Genomic DNA, 20724 nt, shown 5'->3' on the forward strand with positions numbered 1-20724 from the left:
TTAGCTGTTTCTGCCGTCAACCATGTCATTGCTGTCAAAAAAATCTTCAAGCACTTCGCAGTAATTATTGGATTTATTTTGGTGTTTCAAATTAGACTTGTGAGTTATTCAAGCCATAATTACATGTCTACGTGTTGCGCGCCTCTCTAATATCTCCAAGAAGAGGAAGAAAGGGAGTGAAACAATAGGAAGGAATTAATAAGAAGCTCAGTATGGTGTCATTCATAATACACACGCTGCTGAATATTCATGAGGCTAAAAACACAGCCAATTAACTTTCCCCGAGTATAAATATTCATGGTCGATGCAGGCGTATATCCGTTTGCTCTTTTGTTGTTTGGCCCGGGCGCCGTAGAGCACTTCTGCGTGAAGGACTGAAGATCTGAGCGTGTGTGGCAGCAGGGTTGGGTGACAGAGGAGGTGTGGGGGCAAAAGCGGAGCTTTGTTTGTCTGCCTGCGTGTTCAAAAATCCTGCTTCTTTGTACCGCCTCTTTCCATCCCGCTTTCTTTGTTTGCGTCTAGATCCTCTCGCAAACATCTGCATAACAAGATGTCAGAACAGAAGAATGATGGCGCGGCGCACACCGAGTAACAGGAAGAGCACAGGGATACAGGGAATGTACAGTACTTTAGATCGTTAATCTAAAGAGACCGAATGTGCTCACACAATTCTTTCTGCGTAGTTTTGGGATGTTTTAAGGGAGAATTGCATCATAATAAAGTAAAGATGTAGAACACCCCTTAACATCTTGTTTAATCACTGGAGGCAGATAGGTTCATTTGTTGGCAGCTTTTTCATAGTGCACTTGTTGTACTGTAGTTACAAAACAATCCTTCTTGCAAAATAAAGTTTTTTTTAAAGTTAAATGTTATTCACATTCAGCATTCCTTTAGCAATCTTATATGACTTTACGTGATTAAATACACCATTTTTTTATTAGCAAAATGGAATTTGTTTTGGAAGTTATTTTAATGTTTTACTTTTAAATATTACACAAATGTAATAAATTACTATTACATTTGTGTAATATTTAAATATAATATGTTTTTCTTCATTGTTAAAGTATTATTTACCAATGATGGAAAAATCTTAGCAAAATATTGCCTGGTTTTACATTATAGGCCATTGCCGGTGGTTACAGGTGCAGGAAAGTGTGGAGGGTGCTGCATGTTTCATCACTGGAACTAAAATTAGCACAAGCTAGTGATGTCAGTCAAAATGTGGAAACTTTCTTTGACATTTTTACAGTTTTAAAAAGCTCTCCAAAAGCATTTGTCGTAAAAATAAGTAGAAATTGAAGCTGTGTGTTCAAAGGCTTCGTAGAGAATGGAAAGAATGACTCTGTGGTTTGAAGTGGGGAAGAAAAATAAAATTATATAGTGTGATTTTTTAAACTTTAGTCCTTTAAAGTTGTACTTCAGGAAATGTTCTTTGTTACATTCCAGCCCTGAACACAGAGTGGTGCTGTCTTTTTAGATTTACTACCCAATACGTTTCTCATTTTAACTCCCATGCTTGCTTTTTGCAAAGGCTATCATGTGGGGTGGGTGTAATGGGAGCCACAAAATGACGGCTATAATTTCAGATCTATCATTATTTGCTGCTTTTTTCTTGCTAAGAATCAAACAAAACTTGTATTTCTGCTGTTTCTGATTTCAGTTGGCAGGAATACCGATTTGTAAAACCATATTTTTAGCGTTTTCTTGTAACTGGGCGAGTTGTAGAACCAATATCGAGTATTATGCAAAACAGGACAAGTGCATTTCATATGTTGCCAACTTAGCATGTCTAGATTTGAAAATGCAGAAGAAACAGAACGACAAAGTGAGAATGGGAAAAAAAAATAGATGGAAAGAGACACAGAAAGAGAAAATGAGAGACCGAATGAGACGATTAGATGGACACTGACTGGGGAGAGAAGGCAGGAGTCCGAGATAGCGGCATGAAAGCAGGATGGCTGGAGAGAGCAGCGATAACAAATCAGGCTATCTTGTTGAACCAGGCCTGCGTCTGTCTCACCTGCATCAGCAACACACACGCTCACTCTAATTGCTCAAACACAATCATGTGAAGTAAACAAGTGGCCATTTGAGTGGTGGACAGTTGCATCACGTGCACGCTGCCGTGCCATGCGTCACCGCTGTGTTGCCATGGTAATGGGGCTTTTATCTGATCCAGGGTCAGCTCTTATTCACGTCAATGCCACATCTGCTGTGTTTCAAACAGGTATGTGACAGATAGACAGACACCCACACCCACTCATACGGAGAGGAATTAATTGAGCGCTTTGCATGATTCGACCAAAATCTGGTTACAAAAAAAAAAGCATAATGAAGAAACAGGGATTTTTCTTTTTTTTTTTTTTTTTTTTTACGTGTCCACTCACATTTTGTGACGACACCCTCCAGTCTGATGATGTTCGGATGGTCAAACTGTCCCATGATGGACGCCTCGGACAGGAAGTCCCTCCTCTGTTTGTCAGAGTATCCGGCCTTCAGGCTCTTGATGGCCACGTAGATCTCCCTCTTCCCCTGAACACGCAGGCGGCCGCTGCACACCTCCCCAAACTCTCCTACACAAACACACAAAAGGAAGATCAAATCTCAAAATGAATCGTTTAATATTAAACATATACACAAAGTCCTTAAATGTTTGCTTATGAAAGGACATTTTAGTTTATGGTTGTCCGATAACAACCACAAACATTTGTTTATTGACATTTCAGGCAAATAAATAAATTAAAAACTACACATAGTAAGGCCTAATTGTAGAGATAAAATAGGCAACGGTTTTAAAAATACTTTATAAGACACAATGGTTATTAAACTGCTAAATAAATTGGTATCAACATTTATTAGGGTATGCCCCAACTTGTTTTGCGCATGTAAAGAGTAAAATTTTTGATCATTTTTCTTTGTAAAGCAGCTCAAATCCACTCAGTTTAGATAGAAAGCGTCTGTGTGCAGTAACTCTCATATCCGGGAGCAGATTCTCAGTTGAATTTAGGTCTGGGCAGTGAACAGCTCTGAAAGGGACTGCATGTGCTCACAAAGTAAAAAAGCATGCACATATTGATGGTAATGTTGAACAGATTTCTGAGAAATTCTTCAATGCTTCGGCGCCAACTCACCAGCTCCAATGACTCTTTCTATGCGAATGTTGGAAGCATCTATCTCTTTGGCAAAGTCTCGGACAGCTTGGTTTGGGTCTTCGTAGGTGTGAGGATGGATGTACGTTCTGCTGCCTGGAAGCTTCACTGCATAGGAGGAAAACGAGAGAAAAACATAGACATTACTTACTTCCCAGATAAAAATCATTCGAAGTATAGTTTATAAAACTTCTGATCGATGTTACACACGCAGGAAAAAAGCTTTTTGCTGCTGCAAATCGCAAATCCTTTGTTTTTCAAACAAGGTCGTCCCACTTTGTTGAAACTGGAGCTTTATTGTGGACGCTCTCCATATGATGTAACACATAATAACACAATTAGACAATTCATCAGCAATGGTGCTGAAATGAGTCATAATTTTAATAGGAGCCCATATGGAGCAGCACTCTGCCAGAAGACATTTATATAAGATTCTGTGAAAAACAATGACTTTGATTGAGCTGCGGAGTCTGCGCACTCAGAGATCCGGGGGCTCGTTCTGTAACTCAATTATGATCAGCTACAAGACGAGCAAAAAAAAAAAAAAAAAAAAAGTAGTGCTCTTGTACACAAACAAACAGAGTCAAGTTGTGCTGCACAGCGTTGTCACATCAAGCTTTTCCTCCCTCAGTCAGATGCTTCCAGCTCCACATGCAGCACGGAACTGATTCATCTCAAGTGGGTGTAAAGTCTGGTTTTAAGATGAATGTCACCAAGAAACCATTCCTTCATTTATTCATGAGAGCGCGAACGCATTCGTGTCTTTACCTCGGCCATGTTGGAATTGCATCTTTTCTTCGTCGGGGTCCTGCTTGGCCTTTATGTATCCACAGTGTCTGAAACAGAAATGCATGGTTGCGTTTTCAACCTTGAAGGTAAAGGCAGTTCTCCAGCCAAAAGCAGTTTGACAAGACTGAAAATCCACTTACATGTTTGCAGATGATGCAATACTACATCATGTTTTATATGTGGTAGCATTGCATGATGTAGCTCTTACCCAAAGTATAGATCAAAAAAGACTAACGAATCATGCTTCCTGAATGTACAAATATTTATTCTACAACAGTATTTTCATGTTGTACATACATACGTCTTTGTTCTATTCAGTTTTTAAAACTGAAATAAGACTTCAAGACAGGAAGGTAATTTATGATTGACACCAATTTGAGTTGGGTTTCATTTCAGGTCATGTTGCAGCTAAATCAAAGAATACTCTGTAATGAGTTAGAAGCTAGACAAACCATTTTTGCAAAGGATGGTAAAGTAATGGTTAAAGTCCGAGCTGACTGACAGACATGTATTCTGGATTACATTTTTTTGCTGGTTTTCTCTTCCTATGTGACGCTTTCAGTGTGAATTAGTGCAGAAAAGGCTTCAAACTATTTGTGTTTAGCTGTTTTGGTTTAAAATGAAAAACGGGACTTTTTATGACCGTTTATTTAAAAGAACAAAAATTCCTTGAATCACTCGTTTTACCTTTCCCTGACCTCGTGATGCACTTGTGATGTTAAAAAGAAGGAATGTTTGTGCCACAAATTTGTGTATTAAAAAAAACATCTTTTGTTTTAGTAGTCTAACCACGATCATCAAATACAGACCCACTAGTGTGTGCTGCTCACCTGCTACAGCACAGTCGTGAATGCCTTTGGGCATGGGTCAATCAAAAGATCAATACGGAAATACTGACAAATTGATCAACTAAATCCTGCAGTGCAGCTGTGAGGATGTGTTTAACTTATTCTGTTCTGCAGAGCTCGCAGTGGGGATCCATTGCCAGGATGTGTGTTTGTATGTCTGTTTTCTTTATCTCTGCTTTTTAGCAGCTTCTGTGTCAAACACTGCTAAGACGCATAATCAGCTAGTAAAATAACAACAAGAAATCTCTAAGATTTAGGGATCTGCTTTAAATTCTGAAGAAAGCATGATTGTAAAACATGCACTAGCTTACTGCTGCTTGTCTCGTCCTTTTTATTTAGGGAACAGAAAACAGTTTAAACTAACAATATGACAAAAGAGCAACGAGACAAGAAGGATAATGACTCAAGTTTGGACTCAAGTTGCACTCAAGTCAACGACACAACACAAACAACTGTCTACTATCGCTATATGATCCAGGAGGAGTTAATGCTGCAAGTTGGTGACTCAATGCAATCTGTTGGTTTTCCTTGGATAGAAAACTTAGCCAATGTGAATGATAAGCTAAACTTAAATGTATTGTTTGATAAGTAGAATCCATTTGAAAAGTATTTACAGGACTTTGAATCTGTCTGCATGACTGGATTGAATTGACTTCTTTTGAGATGACGTGTTTTGTGAATTGTCACTATTTAAATAAAGTAAGTAGAAGTAAAAGACGCTTGTTTGCCACTAGTGCTTACTTGGTGGTTTATTCTTTATTTCTAAAAGGTCATTTTGTTTTACGTATCAGCAGACAGCTGGTTTAAGGTTGCAGGTCTCCTGGTACCGGGAGCAAAGCATCTAGTCAGTAAACCCGTCCTTCGAGAAGATAAATTGAATTGGGTTCAGGACCAGGGGTAACTGGGAATCTATGGTACACACAGTATGTGATTTAAGAAATCAGCAGAGAGAAGGACAGAAGCGAAAACCGAGACTGAACGAGACAGAGAGCAAAGATTTGATAAGGAAAAGGAGCGGAGAAATGAGATGAAGATGGACAGAAGAAAAACAGAGGGGACGGAGGAGCCTGCTCTGACTGAGAATGAGATGGCGGAGCAGAAACAGGGAAAATCCGTGGTCTTACTACGCTCAGCGGCACTCACTCATTTGGTGTTTAGTTCTTCTGTTGACTTTACACAGCTGAAGGCCTGCTGTAGCCCTAACATCAATAAGCTGCATTGGGAATACACACACGCACACACGCACGCACGCAGGCACATGTGCATAATGGTGGAGACTGCTGGTTGGTGTCTGAGGATAAAGAGGCAGGGGGAGGGGGGGATAATGTTCTTAAGAAGGGCTCATTTGGTCCCACCTGGTTATCAGCTGAGATCAAGCTAGCCGAACACTAAGGGACTATCATTACCCCCTTGACTTCCACTCTCATATACTCAGTGCTCTGGGCCATGTGTGTTAAAACATATGGGGAATGGGGACATGGGTGACACCTCTGCTCCGACTGTGAGAAACCCAAGGGAGGCAAAGTCATACACAAAAACACACGCACTCGCACACACACGCACACCCACACACCCACATACACTCATATGCGTGCACATGTTCTGCAAAACCTGTCGGAAACAACCCCCCACCTCTACCCTCCGCCACTGCCGGGTGTGTTAATGTGTGTGTGTGTGACTCACTGAGTGCATGGCTGCATATGTATATGTGTGTCTGATGGGAAATGAACACATTTCCATAGTAATTAGAGAGCAGCTCATTCCTCCTCTCCAGTTAGAAGTGTCATGACTCATTAACGCAGCAGTCTTAAACATGGCGCAAAATCTGACACGGACATGCTTTTTTGTTTCCCTCGACAGCTGCGTCTGGGTTTATATGTTCCAAACAGCTATTTAATACTTTTAACTGAATGCAGCTGACCTTTGGTTCATCTGTTAAACGCACCAGAATTGGACTCAGGAGGACGATGCGGCGAGCATTTTCCGCCAATATACGTACTTATTTTCCTATTTCTATTCCTTACTCGCACACAAGGTTTCAGCAAGTTTCAGAACATCCAAATTAAAACTGTGTTCTACTCTTTTAAGCCAGTTCCAATTTACATTTAAGTTACACGACTTACTAAAAATCAGTTCAATGACTTTAATTATTAGCCTCATTAATTGTATTTAGCTTATTTAGTATCTTAAGCTAGCTAAAAATAACTTTGTTAACTTGCATTGACGTTTTTGGCTTTGACATACGAGTCTTTAACTCAGTGTCGTCTTACAGTAGACATAGGGCCTCATGATGGGTTATTAAAGCAGATTTTACCCAGCTATTGAAATGTGCCTGAAGTCAAAATTTTTTATTTCAATTGCACAGACCTGTTTTGTCAGAAGTAGGTTCATTATATGTTTGTGAAATGTAGAAAACAGAACAAGCAGTTAGTTAGGTCAGAGAAGGACTCAAACGTCATCGACTACCACTTTGAACTTTATGCTATAACAACATGATCAAACTTCACTGAACCTCTTCCACAGAATTAAATATAAAAGTAAGTTGGTACAATCATGTTAAAGTGTTGTACTGATTGTGTGTCACACGAGGTAATTAGTTTTTTTCACTGCCGCTAACATTACCCTTTGAGTTGCTAAATATTTAGCTACGCTTACCGTTCGAGCTTTTTACCACATAACTGGTCACTAAGCGTTACACGTCGAAGATTCATTTTGTCTTGAGAATTTGAACTTTTTCTTAATAGAAATCTTAATAAACATTAACCATTTGTTGTAATAATTGTGGGTATTAATCGGTGAAGTTATCCACAACTGCTTCCAAACCACCATTCAGAAGAGTTATTTCAGTGTCGGCATACATACAGTCTTGAATTTCCTCCATTTCTACCCAGCTTTCTCCTGCTGCGTGGTATGAACACCACCATCGATGGGGGGAGAAATTATCGCCAAACTTAGTCATCACCCAGCTTCACAAAAAGTAGCACTCCTCCTCCCCCCAACCACACATGGTATACATCCGACCCTGATGTAAAGCACACACTCTTGCACCGATGAGACAAAAACACACACATTAATGGACCGATGTATCGCTATCAGAACCCCAGCTCTCACCTTCCTCTCTGCCTCTGTTCTACTTCAGCGAGGACAACAGGCTGCCCCTGTCCTCCAAAAGCCACACACTCCACATTTGCATATCAATTTACTTTTTAATATAATACTCTGTCACTTGAGACCCATTTGTCATTCCACTAGCAAGCCCCCATCCATATATTATCGTTACTGTTGCCCCTCCTCCATTTTCCTTTTCTTTTCCATCCTGTCTCACTGCTCTTTATCTCTCTTAAGTTTCCCCCTTTAAGCAAAGTATCCCCTCTTCCAAAAACAAGTCTATTCTCCTTTTATGTCTACTGCAATTTGTTTATCCTCTTTAAAGAGGCTGTATCTGCTGCCCTTTTGCAGCTGTGCGACTGTTTTTCCCTCCTATTTGTTATAAAGAGTGGACATGAGTGGCTGGGAAAAGGGATGAGGAGAGAGAGGGAGACGGAGAAAGAGAGTGATGACAGGCAAGGAACGCGCAATGGGGGTTCGAGGCTGCATACCAACTAACAAGCAATCAGATGGAGGGAGGAGCAAGGAGAGGTGGAGAGGCAGATATAGGAACAGAAACTCCAAGGGTATCATAAGAGATGCAGGCAGAAAGTGAGGCGAGGCTGTGTTTGTGCTGCGACAACAAGAGCTGCAAGTTTAAAGGAAGAGAGGGGGGTGGGGGGAGCGCGAGAGGGAATATAGCACAATAGGAAGAGAAACAAACCAGGGATGTTAAATCTTAATAATAGGGACGGGTGAGACAAAAAAAGATGTAGAAGTCAAATACGAGCCGTGTAAATCGAGTATTAACAAGGACAGAGGGCAAGTACAACATAATCAGTACATAACTCAGCCCTGGGAAGGGAAAGCGAAAAGAGAGAATAAATGAGAGGGAAGAAAAAGTATGGTAAAGAATCGCCTCTCTGAGAAACAGAGCACTTTTCCTGCATCTACTATGTTTTTTGAAAAGGCTATTTATGTTCTTGAATCTGTTTAGCATTTTGTCTCAATATAACCGCAAACATCTCTACATTTTATTATGTGTTCATGTGATGCCCCAACTTGTGGTACTGAATGATTGACTGTAAAGTGGGAGAACTTATACTGAGCCCTCCTGATACAATCTTTTGTTGCAGCTTTCCTTTTGCTATTTTTGTTAGGCTCAGTTAGACTGGATGGAAAGAATAAAAGAACATACATTATCAATGTTTCACATCTGGTTGGATTTGAATCTAGTCTGGACTTTGACTAGGACATTAAAAATAAAAAAAATCTTAATTTGTATTAACCACTATTATGAGATCAGTGCAGGGGACAAAAATGACTCCCAGACCCAATTTGAGTCCCCCAGGTCTTGTTTGCTTTGCAGTTGTACTGTTATAGCCATGTTTGGTTTTTGTCTGTCTGTACTTTGAACATTTCCTTGTTGATTTATTTCAGCTTAGCTCTTCCTCATTAGCTGTTCATTCATACGTTTTGTATTCTTTGTGCATTTTTGAGTTTATTAGTGTGAAGCCCTTTCCATTCAGTGTATACTTCCTCCTCAGCTTCCATTAAAGTTTATCAGCAGAGAACGACCCTCAGCCTGCCTGTTTGCTCCCTGCTCTTACTCCTCACCACTGCAACCAGTTCCAATCAGTCATCTGTTTCTCATCCAGTAAACAGGATTCCCTGTATGAAGCCCCTCTCTCTCTCTCAGTCTTTCTCTGTTGGATCTTACCGTCTCATTTCTTCCCTGTGACTGCTCTGCGCTCGTTTCCCCTCCTGGTGTTTTTGCAAGTCTCCTCGTTTTGATGTTTAATAAACATTCACTACTACAAATTGTCAGTTAGTGGGTTAAACAAAACTCTGTTGCTTTATGTTTAAAGCTTTTCATGTTGTTTCAACTTTTTCCATGATCCTTGGTTTTCATTATGCCGTTTATACTCTTTAATATTACCTAACAAACCTCTTGGGATTTCATATAAACAGGTGACGTCTGATGGCAAGATTTTATTTAGGGGTATCAGAGTAAAAAGGATGAATTCAAATGAACACCATACATTTTTTTTATTTGACTTTGTAAAATTACAAAAAAAAAAGACATATCCTTTTCCTTTCTCTTTACAAGCCTGCTCTACTTTCTACTACATTCAAGTAAAAATATTTCAGTGTTTAGGAACAAAAAGTGAAGGACACTATTACATTTCTAAAGCATTGAAGGTACAGTGCCTTTACCGTCACTGTTGCAAGAAACTGCGGAGGATGAAACAAGCCACTGAACAAGCATTTAAAATTACACCTTCATTAACTCCACCTCATAAAACTGCAACTCTCAGTCCATGTTCCTACCCACTTCCTCCAGTTTAAGATAACAGGAAGCTGCTGGATCTCGTCCCAGTGAGCACTACCCAGAAATCATGGAAGCATCCTGGGCAGTTTGCCAGTCCATCATAAGACGAGCACCAGATTTACTCAAAAGCACAATTGGGATTATTCAGTTAACCTGACACTGGGAAGAAGTCTCGACCCGGTGAGGTCAACCTCGTGAACGCGGAGTAGATAATGAACTTCCGTTTCTGCTGCCAAGTGATGGCTCCATGAACGTCCAGCAATGTTGTCAGCTCTTAAATATCTGAAGAATTAAGACAGTGTGGAGCTTGAGGGGTATTTTCTCATAAGATAAAGATTGTGCTGCTAAATCAGCGGCAGAGCCGTACAAAAGTAAAACAATTTTGTTGCAAAAATCAGGATATTTTTCTGGGATTTTATATGACGGATCGACACAAAGTAGCCAATAATTGTGAAGTGAATGGAAATTATAGACAGCTTAGACATAAAAAGTTAAAAGTGTGGTGCATATCTGTATTAAACTCCCTTGACTTTGATGCTCTTCAATAAAACTTTGTGCAAGCAGTCACCTTTACAAGGCAGCTAGTGAACATTTCAATCTGTGCATGATGTAATTTCAGTAGAAACACGTCTAATCTGTCATTGGACGTTATTGTTTCATCAGATCAGCATAAAATTAACCTTTTGCCTTCATGCGTGGCGGAAAGCTAACGCTGCAAATTGCCCAGGACTCACCACCCCAACATGGTCTGTACTTACATAGCACTTTATTAAGTCCAGAGGACCCCAATGTGCTTCACACTACATGCAGTTTTTCACCCATTCACACATACATTCAAACACTGATGGTGGCAAGTTGCTTGGAAAAAACCCACAACAAAAAGTGACTCTGCTTTACCAGAGCTACAATAGACTGCTTGAGGTCAAAGCATATTTGTGTGCTAGAATGGCCTAGTCCAAGTCCAAACCTAAATCTAATTGAGAACAGAGTTTATGTTGGTTCCTTAAAACCCCAATAAAACACACTGAGGTTTGTGGTTGTAATATGAAGTAGTATAATGCATCTGAATACCTTCGGCAGGATCTCTATGGTATTTGTATTAAATAGTTTAACTAAAGAGAACAGAAACTTATTTAAAATAAAACATTAAATTTGATAAAAAAAATAAAAAAAGTTTAATATATTTCATCCTTCGGTCTGCATGGCTAAAGAAGCACAAGAGACAACGTTGGCCGTTTTTCTCTTTTGCTTGTATTTTTCATTTAAACATCAGCTGACCTCGGGCTCTGAGGCTGATTTTGCTTCCCTCTCAACTTGTCTCCTGCCTAACCTGACAGACATAACACGCCCCAGCTCTGACTTGTGTTGGCTGGCAAATCCTGTGATTATTAAAATCAGAACTCCTCTGTTGTCCTCTTTCTGTCCTTTCCTTCCCTCTCTTCTTCCCACCTCTAAAAATCTGCCCCCCCTCTTTCATTTCCTGTCTGTTTACGTTATTTTCTTGCCGCTAATCAAAATAACTGGGGGAAAAAAAATGAAATCAGTTAATCATTAGTCACCCCTCCAGTACGACACAATGAACTGACACATCTACCCTACTTTCTCCATCGCTCTCGCCTCGCGCTCTCGCACACAAACAAGCCGCTGCGCCCTGCTGGGGGTATCTGCTCTCATCATTACTCATGAAAATGGTTATTCCATTTAATATCAAGCCATTGAATCAAAAATAATTACAAGGAATGAAATCAATGGCTTTAATTCACTCATTATTCCACGGCAAAATTAAGCCTCCTTCATCACCTGAAAAAAACAAAGAGCGTTTGCTGCTCGGGGGCTGAAAAGGCCGAACGTGGAATCCGAGGAGCATTGCAAATAAGAAAAAAAAACAAAAAGGAAAAGTGACAAAAAGTCAGGGTGATGTAAGTGAGCGGATCAGAAGTGAGTGAGCTTTCTTTTCCCGGCCTCCTCCATCTCCGTCCTGGCTCCGGTTCAGCACTCTCTGACCACAGTGTAAAAAGATTTACTCAGCTCAGCCTAATTATTAGGAAGGGGAAATGATTAGCTGGAGACTTATGACTAATAAATCTGTCCATGTTTCATTAACACTCTGTTTGGAAACATTTCATTTGGAAGCCGCTCATTAAAGAGAGTGGTAAAGCTAAGACAGGAGGAAGAGGACCGGGGCCAGGGAAAGGAGCTACGTTGCGGTAATTGGTGTAGCGTAGTAGAAGTTTTAACAACCTGGTTGAAAGGTCAAAATGGCAGGAGACAGACGGAAGCAAGGAGGAGCATGTGATCTGCATCATTAATTGAAGTGTATCTTTATATTTGATCTGCACATGGGAGTCAGTGTGAAACTAATTTACCTAATGATTCTAACGCTACTACACCCACGCATCTTGATTAGGTCAAGTAACGCGTCCGTCTGCATGTCTCTCTGAATGCGTTTACAAGAAGCAGACAAATTACTTTCACTTTTTTTCCCCCTGTGACGTTTGCCGGACATTTGATCCATTTTTCTGCAGCAGCTGCTCATTTGCATAGAGCATGTGTGGAGAAAAAGTTCTGCACCTGCTATTATTGCGCCGTTCCTTAGCTACTTTCAAGGCATTCTGCAGACAAAGCTGTATTTAGCTACACCCTGCAGCTTAGCCGCATTAATTGAAAACACCATCGTTCAAGCAAGCACACACAAAATCTGGCTAATGACATTACATGCACCTTGCCATCATTAAGTAAATGTGCACACGCGCACACACACCTCCACGCACACGCACACACACGCACACACACACACACACACACACACACACACACACACACACACACACACACACACACACACACACACACACACCTCTAAACACTGGCCTGTTTTGTTTTTGAATTTGTAAACATGGGATCTTTTTAGCTGCCAAGTCGTTATTAGTGCTATTATCAGGCAAACACACCAACACCACCTAAAGGGAACAAAATGTATTGGTAAATTTTTACCTTCACCTCCTAACGAATCTCTCTCTCTCTCTTTCTCTCTCTCTCTTCTCAAAGGCATGTTTTCATTAGCAAGCTTCCCCCTTTTCAGTCTGCCTTTCCTTGTTTGTGTCATGAAGTTTTTAAGAATAACCCTGGGCTGTGTGGCAGCTGCTGCTGAGGTAAAAGAGCTTAGACGCGCAAACATACAAGCTCGTGAACAAGACTTGTTAATGTGTAAAGAAACTAGAGCAGTTAACACTCTTTGTTAGAGAGACTGAGAAGTCTGACATTATTATAATCAGCCTTTTGATGACTTACTTTGCTTTGTATGTTTTTCCCTCCGCCGTTTTCATGTTCTCCAATGAAGGAACGTCTCAGTAAGTTTTTATATAATAGATACAGTGGCTTTGCAACCACAACTTTGACGTATTTTATTGCGATTTTATGTAGTACAGCAGGGGAAAAGCTCAGAAGTCAGATGTCATGTTTAGACTCTCCACTGAAGCTTTTTCTTTTTTTAATGCATCCTCTCTTTGGCATTTCAGGCATACCATCTAGAGAAGATGGTTGCCTACGTGTCCCAGGGCAGACTTGTTCTACAAAGGTGTGAAGACGGTATTCTAATTTAGTAAACCAAGACTGCATCCTGCTTCAAAGAGGGCAGGCCACATTGATGAAACAGTAACCTGTGTTTGTCTGACCTTCAGTCATTTAATTATATGCATCAGTGCGTGTGAATTTGTGTGTGTGTGTGTGTGTGTGGGTGTGTGTGCGTGCGTGTGCGTGTGTGTGCGTGTGTGTGTGGTCAGAGTGTATGGTAGAAATGATTACTTTACACAAGCAGCTCCCTACAACAGACCCCAGCCACTCCAATGCTGCCGTCAGAGGCCCCCAGGTCGTCCCCACACCTCTTGGGGCACGAGCAAAAGAGAACCATGACACGTCCAACCCCCTCCGACCTGCTTCCTCTGTCCCACAGTGTTTGCTTGTGTAACTGTGGTAATGTGAAGAATTAGGAAAATTCAGATGTGTGTGTCTAAAGTGCTTTACAACTGGGATTGTGGCTGGGTTGTGTGAGACTCTCTTGGCTGCTGAAAGCAGGGTTTCCCCCACCTTAAAACCCAGAGCCCTACATGGCTAGAGAAGTGGTCCTACAACTTCTGGATGTGTCCCCTTGAATTAAATGTCTAAATTTTTATTTGCAAGAAAAATTCTCTGTGCTTTTGGTTCCACTTCACAATTTTGTGTTACACTGTTTGGATGTATCACATGAAATCCCAGTGAAATACTTTTGCAGTTTGTTATAAAAAAAAAAAAACCTTTGGAAAAGTTCAAGGATGTTATTCTTTTTAAAATGGTACAACATGTGGCTTTAAAAATTGTAATATGAACATGTCTGACAAAAACTAATATCATGAATCAGATTTTGGGCAAATTTTTCTTTTGCACTTCTTTTCATTTCTTGACCCTGCCGAATAATCTGCAGCTCAATCAAAAGCTAAAAGAATTTAGGGAACAAAGTAGATAAACCATTTAAAAAACGTGCTACAGTCAAAGACGGAACAAATTTATGCTGACTTGTCTCCAAAACTCCCACATTAAAAAGATGCAGACAGAAAAACACACAGGAATCTGGCGTGCAACTGAAGCCCGCAGCAAATCAGAAGAGGAGACGTCTGATCGGCCGCAGGATCATTAGATTTCAAACAAAACTACGCCCCAAACCTGAGACACGCCGAGACACACGGCCAAAGACGCTCAGAGGCAGAAGCTGTAAGATGTTCAACAAGGAGTGGGAGAACGTGAAGACCAAAGGGGGAGAATGCTTCTTGAGTGAAAGGCCATCTGCTAAATCCATGGCAGTGCCAGTTTCCTAGCCGCTCCCCATCGTTTGCACCTGCCAGCCTGCCAAGGCAACCTCAGGAGGACAAAAGAGCAAAACTTCACATGCAAGCCACACATGCTTGCAATCGCAGACTCGCCGAGCTGAGCAATAATGGCATGCACACAGCAATAACTGGCGTGATTTGTCAGCAGCGTGCTGCGTCTGAGTAGCTTTGGGTGTTTTTTCATGTTTTCCCTCCCGCTGTAACAATAGCATAACAGCACTTTATTAAATGAGAACAGGAGAGAACAGAATCGCCTGCAAATCAGCTTGTTTATGTGGCAGAGTCGTTCGGTACGCTGCAGGCGAAGGCTGCAGCTGATGGTGAAAGTGTTTGAAGGTGGACATGGGACAGGGAATGACAGTGTCAGAAAGGTGTATTTATTTTTGCAATTCAATTCGAAAAGTTCTATTTTACTATTTAATGTTTACGCCACTTGTTTTTTCTACTTAACTTTCCGTTAAAATGCTTGGACAGCGCACCTTTAGGAAAACTTATCCTCCTTGTCAATAGTGATTGATGGATAGCTGTAGAGGTCGTCTTCTAGATGGTTGTGTGCTCCCATTGCTCCCATACTGTAACATTTCTTTGCTAAAATCCCCCCTTTTAAATTTGTCTTTATTTATGACATTCGCTTTTCCATACAAACTTTAATTTTGATCTGTATTAGTTAGATTTTCTAATAATTAAAACAGAGAAATACACATTTGAAATGTATCACTCCCAGTGTAATCTCTGTCCCTTCTTTGAAGCAATTTATTGGAATGAATTTATATTTGAATGCTTTTCTAATTTCTTGTAATAAACTGTATCCTTCAAATACAGAATTGTTGCTCCAAAAGAACAACAACAACAACAACGAAAAACCCTCAGCACTTTTATTCAGTTTAATGATTATTTAAATAGCTGGCATTTTGGAAGAGACGGGGGTCCTTCAAACGCCTGGTAGAAAAATCAATTAAAACCTGGCCGCCTCTCAATGTCAATTTCAGCCCAATCATTGTTCATATTGAGCCGGTCACAGCGAGTACATGTGATTGTCGATGGATTCATCCAAATGCAAATTCCAAGAACAAAACAGGAAATGAAAGCTGGAGAGTCGGAAAGAGAGAAGAAGGGGAAACATGCCAGAGAGGGTGGAGAGAATTTGAATGACGGATGAGAGGGGAGAGATGAAAAACGGGGAGGAATAGACAACACAAGAGGAGATTAGTTTTAGATATTTCCCTCCTCCACCCCCAATTCCTACCAGCTTCAAGGAAGACAGTCCTATTGCACCTAACAGCGCAATCGCCCACCCATCATCTCCCCTTACCCTTTTCTCTCCCTGTTTCAAACACACTCGCAATCTGCCTTTTCATCTTCTGCTCCTTGCACCTCCGCTTTCTTTCCCCTGGCTCTTCGCTTTCCTCCATCAATTTCCTCCAGGCCTCCACCTCCTTCTCTCTATCTCTCACATCATCTGGAAATGTGGCTCTCCGGCGGCACCATTATGCTTCAGATGTACCTCTCCCTCCCCCCCGGCTGCAATCCGTCAATCCTAGCACCTTTCTAATATGTTTATTCTCCACTTGTGTCTCTCCCTTTCTCTTGCTTCTGTCCATCCTGACCAAATTTCTCTAAGCGCGCACGCACACGCGCACGGCACTCGTCGGCTCTCTCGCGATTTGGCTTTGATCTTTATTCTCAGGTCACAAACAAGGCGCACACTCCCACCTGTGAGCGCACGTATTTCGACAGATGTGCTTTAATAGAAAGCAGCCATCACCGCGTCTTCCTCCTGAGCGTCCAAGCCTCTCATCGGACGGAAGATAGAGACAGAGGGGAGGAGGATGAGGAGGAAGAGGAGGAGGAAGGCCTGAAATTGATGGTACGGCATCGACCTCTCCGTAAAACCTAGTTAACACCTCCCCAGCCTGTGAAATCTGATTAGATGAGTGTGAGTCTGTGTTTGTGTCATCACATGTGTTCATAACGCAAAATGTTTCACAGGTTGTTTTTTGTTTTTTGTGCTTTTTTTGGGGGGGAGGGGGTGAACAAGCCTGTAATCCCTGTCTGATTAAAAACACGTTGATGGGTTCCCGTTCGCGTGCTCTAAGTGCTCTGTGTGTGTGCGTGTAGGTGTGTGCGCATGTACATGTGTGTGTTTCACAGCAGCCAGAACAGTCTCCGCTGATTACATCCCTTCGAGTCAATAGTGAATAGAGCACTCAGCCTGATAAGCAATCACATGAATCAATACTAATGTTTTTAGCGTGTGTACATAAGCATGCGCATGTTTGCCCGTGTGTCATTCCTGAAATGCGGGCAATCTAGTCGGAGCGCAAGGTGGGTAAACATTTGGTTACAGGTGTTGTGGTTTCAGGTCCCCTCTGGTCCGTTACTTCCTCTCCAAAGAGCTTTTTCACCTAACACCTGATGCTTTCATCATGTCACCTCTTAGAGATCGGAGCTCTTTTTATCCACCCCCCCACCGCCCTCCCTCCATCACTCCTCCATTCTTTCCGTCTCATCTATTTCTCCTCTCTGGCCTCCATTGAGGCTGAGCATTAACAAACCGTCTAACCTTCAAAGTGAGTGACCAAAGAAGTCCACGCTTGTCACATTCAGCGGAGCCCAACCTTTAATCAGACTTTTTGGTAAATGTCAGAGATGGACGCCCTCCTTTTTCACACCTATGTGTAATCTCTCCACAGACTGATATTGAGAGGGACAGGAGGGAAAATCAGATTCTAAATAGGTGGATGCAGCTTTATTTTGCCAAGCATGGTCCTGGCAAATGATTGCTTTTAGCAGTAAAACGAAGTGACTCTCGAAAAGCTTCCTGTCAAAATGTGTTACAAAAGTATTCGCTCCTCTCGAACATTTCTACATTTTGTTTGGATTTTTTTTGCCTGGTCAACAGGCTGTTATTACGAAGCTGAAGGAATACTCAATACTTTACAGTTAAATTAAACTGTAATGTATTTAGTGAAAAGAAGACGGTGTTGATGTTAACATTTTTTAAATTTTGTTTTACTGTGGGGGCGGTTTGTTCAGGGTTACATGCAGTGCAAAATAAAAAATAAAAAATTAGAATTTTTAACTCCTACCACCACAAAACCCCATTTCCTTATTGGTGCCGTCTCTTCAAGGGCTTTTGCAAACTACAAACAGGAGTTTTTATGGTTTTCCTTTAACAATGACTTTCTTCAAGCCACTTTTCTTTGAAGACCAGATTCGTGGAGTTCATGACTAATAATTGTCCTTTCAGCATAATGTCTCTGTAGTTGTCCCTTACTGTTCCCAGGTTCAAATGGGAACAGCGCTCAAAACATGCTTTAACTTCTCCACTATTCAGTCCTTGACCTGTTTGGTGATTCTCAGACTTCATGATATTGTTTGGCATCATCATGATGTGTAAAACACTTGATAAATGGCAAATACCCTGAATAAACAGCCAAAGCTGCAATGCGATTGCTGAGATCAAGGCATATTCATGTGTTCGTGTGGCCCTGTCAAAGTTCAGAGCTGAATCCAATTGCAATTGCAAATCTGTGGCGTAACAAATACTACTTAAAGTAAAGAAAAAAAAGAGAAAATCAATTTATAGATGAACAAATCTGTCAAAGACATAAACCAAGAGATGTGCTGCTGTAATCGCAGCGTAAGGTGGTTCCAAAAAGTATCTCACAGAGGTCAAATACAAAACAGCTCCACACTTTTCAGATTTTAGGTTTATAAAACATTACCTGTGTCTCATTTTGCTTGCTGTACTGTTAAATTTTACTTTCATATAAGACTTTGAGTTTTTGGGTGCCCATGTCTTTCCCTTACCTTCCACTAACAACGAAGCAGGTCACCAAGAAGATGAGGAGAACAATCCCTCCTGCAATGGACACAACCAGAATGGTGGACTGGTTTGGGTCCCCAATGGCCAAGACGTCTGCAGAGCCAGGGAAGCAAAAAAAAAAAAAAGAAGAAAGTGAACGTTATAAAAGTTTATTAAAGCAGGTCTTGGCGAGAAACGAATGAAGCCCACGGCATTTTCTGTTGAAGGTAAGGTGAGATTAAGGCAGGCTGGGAGTGAAAAGACAGAAAATGATACCACGGACATGGCGAGGGAAAGAGAGAGCATGAAAAATTATAGTATTAGAAAAGACATAAAAGACAGAGGCAGAAGGGAAGGAGAGAGAGAGAGAGAGAGAGAGAGCAGCAAACAGAGGCACAAGAGAGGAAAGGGAGGTGGATGGAATAGTAAGTAAGGCTCTTGATGAAAAGCTTTCTCCCTCTCGGTATCGCCTGTGAGGGTACAAGAGGAGACATGAAAGCCATTTCTATTCGGCCGCGCTGTCCAAATGGATATGTTAACATTGCACATAACAAGGCTAATGCCAAGAACTTTCTGCAAAGACGCATCGATTTTTACGCCACACCAATCGAGCCATTACTCAAAACAAATACCCCCATTTATCTGGCTTAGCTGAGCGTGAGCAGACATCCATGTCTGCAAGTGTGTGTGTGGCACACATATGCATAATACGGCTGGGCATCTTGAGAAGTCATAATAATCCAGGTATTGATCTCCTGTTACAGTTGGAGGCTCACACACACACGCACCGTCCTGTAATGATCAATGCAGCTGATCTGATTAGATAACTTGCACGTGATTGGTACAAGATCAGCCAATTAACATTTTACGACGCCTTTACTTTGATGTGGACCCGTTGTTGTGAGGAGGCTGTAGACCACAGAGACCCATACAGCATGTTGAGGCATCAAATTAATGATATTTGTTGGAGCGCCGGAGAGGAAGTAAGGCTCTGAAATACTTTTATTGACAACTGAATGATTTATAGGGTAATGCATGCCTTTTCTGTGCTGCACAGTCAATGTACTTTGAAGCGCTACACATTTACTGATTCACTCCACTCTCCCTGCCTGTCTAGGAATCAATGATCGCTTTGAAAGCCACATTAAAGGGAGTAAAAAAAAAAAGAAAAAACCCCCAAAGAGCTCATGATGAAGCAATATTAAAGGTGGCGAAATGGATACGTGACAGGGAGTTTGACAACTATATCGTAGGGATTCCACACAGTGTGCATAGTATGAGGCTTATCTGTTCTGAAATAACAAGGCTTGGGTCAGCCAGCTCTGTGACAGGGAGGGGTTGGATATAAAAAAATACCTAAATCCTTGCTCTCTGACTTCAGTTGGAGAAAACCTGTTGAGTCATTTCACTTTGCTCCAAAAGTCTGTTTGAATTAAGATCTCCAGTCCAATCCCCTATTCACATTTTTCCCTTTCTTGTCAAATTGATTTGTCTTTCGTTTACCGGAAAAAAAAGTACTTCAGCACACTTTGAAGCCACTGGCTCAAATGCGCGCATGGCAACACGCGAGACCGCCAGGGCGTCTCTGCCTCACAGCCAAACCGAGGAAGGAGCTGGGGTGAAAAGCAGGGAACTTTAAAACCACAAAGTGAATTCATTTAGTGAATTGGAAGGAACGACTCATCTGATAATCATCATGGCAGCATGCATGTGTAAATATCTCGTGGCATGAGATCTCGCAGTGTCAAAACATCACGTCGGACTTCACCGAAAAGTGGAGTGTGACTGGAAACGAGTGAATCGATTTCTATCAGCACCGTCTGCTATAAGAGATACTTATAAAAATACA

The 20724-nt window shown here is 41.3% G+C and overlaps 1 protein-coding gene across 1 annotated transcript in view; it reads right to left on the reverse strand.

Moving 5' to 3' along the window:
• epha4b (eph receptor A4b) overlaps positions 1–20724 on the reverse strand; it is a 99329-nt gene that overhangs the window by 18024 nt on the left and 60581 nt on the right. The window contains exons 10-13 of the mRNA XM_081598710.1: positions 18881–18989; positions 3918–3985; positions 3132–3257; positions 2388–2573 (exon numbers count right to left, since the gene is read on the reverse strand). Coding sequence (XP_081454836.1) covers positions 2388–2573; positions 3132–3257; positions 3918–3985; positions 18881–18989 — 489 coding nt within the window. The remainder of the gene's footprint in view (positions 1–2387; positions 2574–3131; positions 3258–3917; positions 3986–18880; positions 18990–20724) is intronic.

Source organism: Poecilia reticulata, chromosome 17 (genome assembly GCF_904066995.2).
Source record: "Poecilia reticulata chromosome 17, P_reticulata-male-v2, whole genome shotgun sequence".
NCBI classification, from domain to species: Eukaryota; Metazoa; Chordata; class Actinopteri; order Cyprinodontiformes; family Poeciliidae; genus Poecilia; species Poecilia reticulata.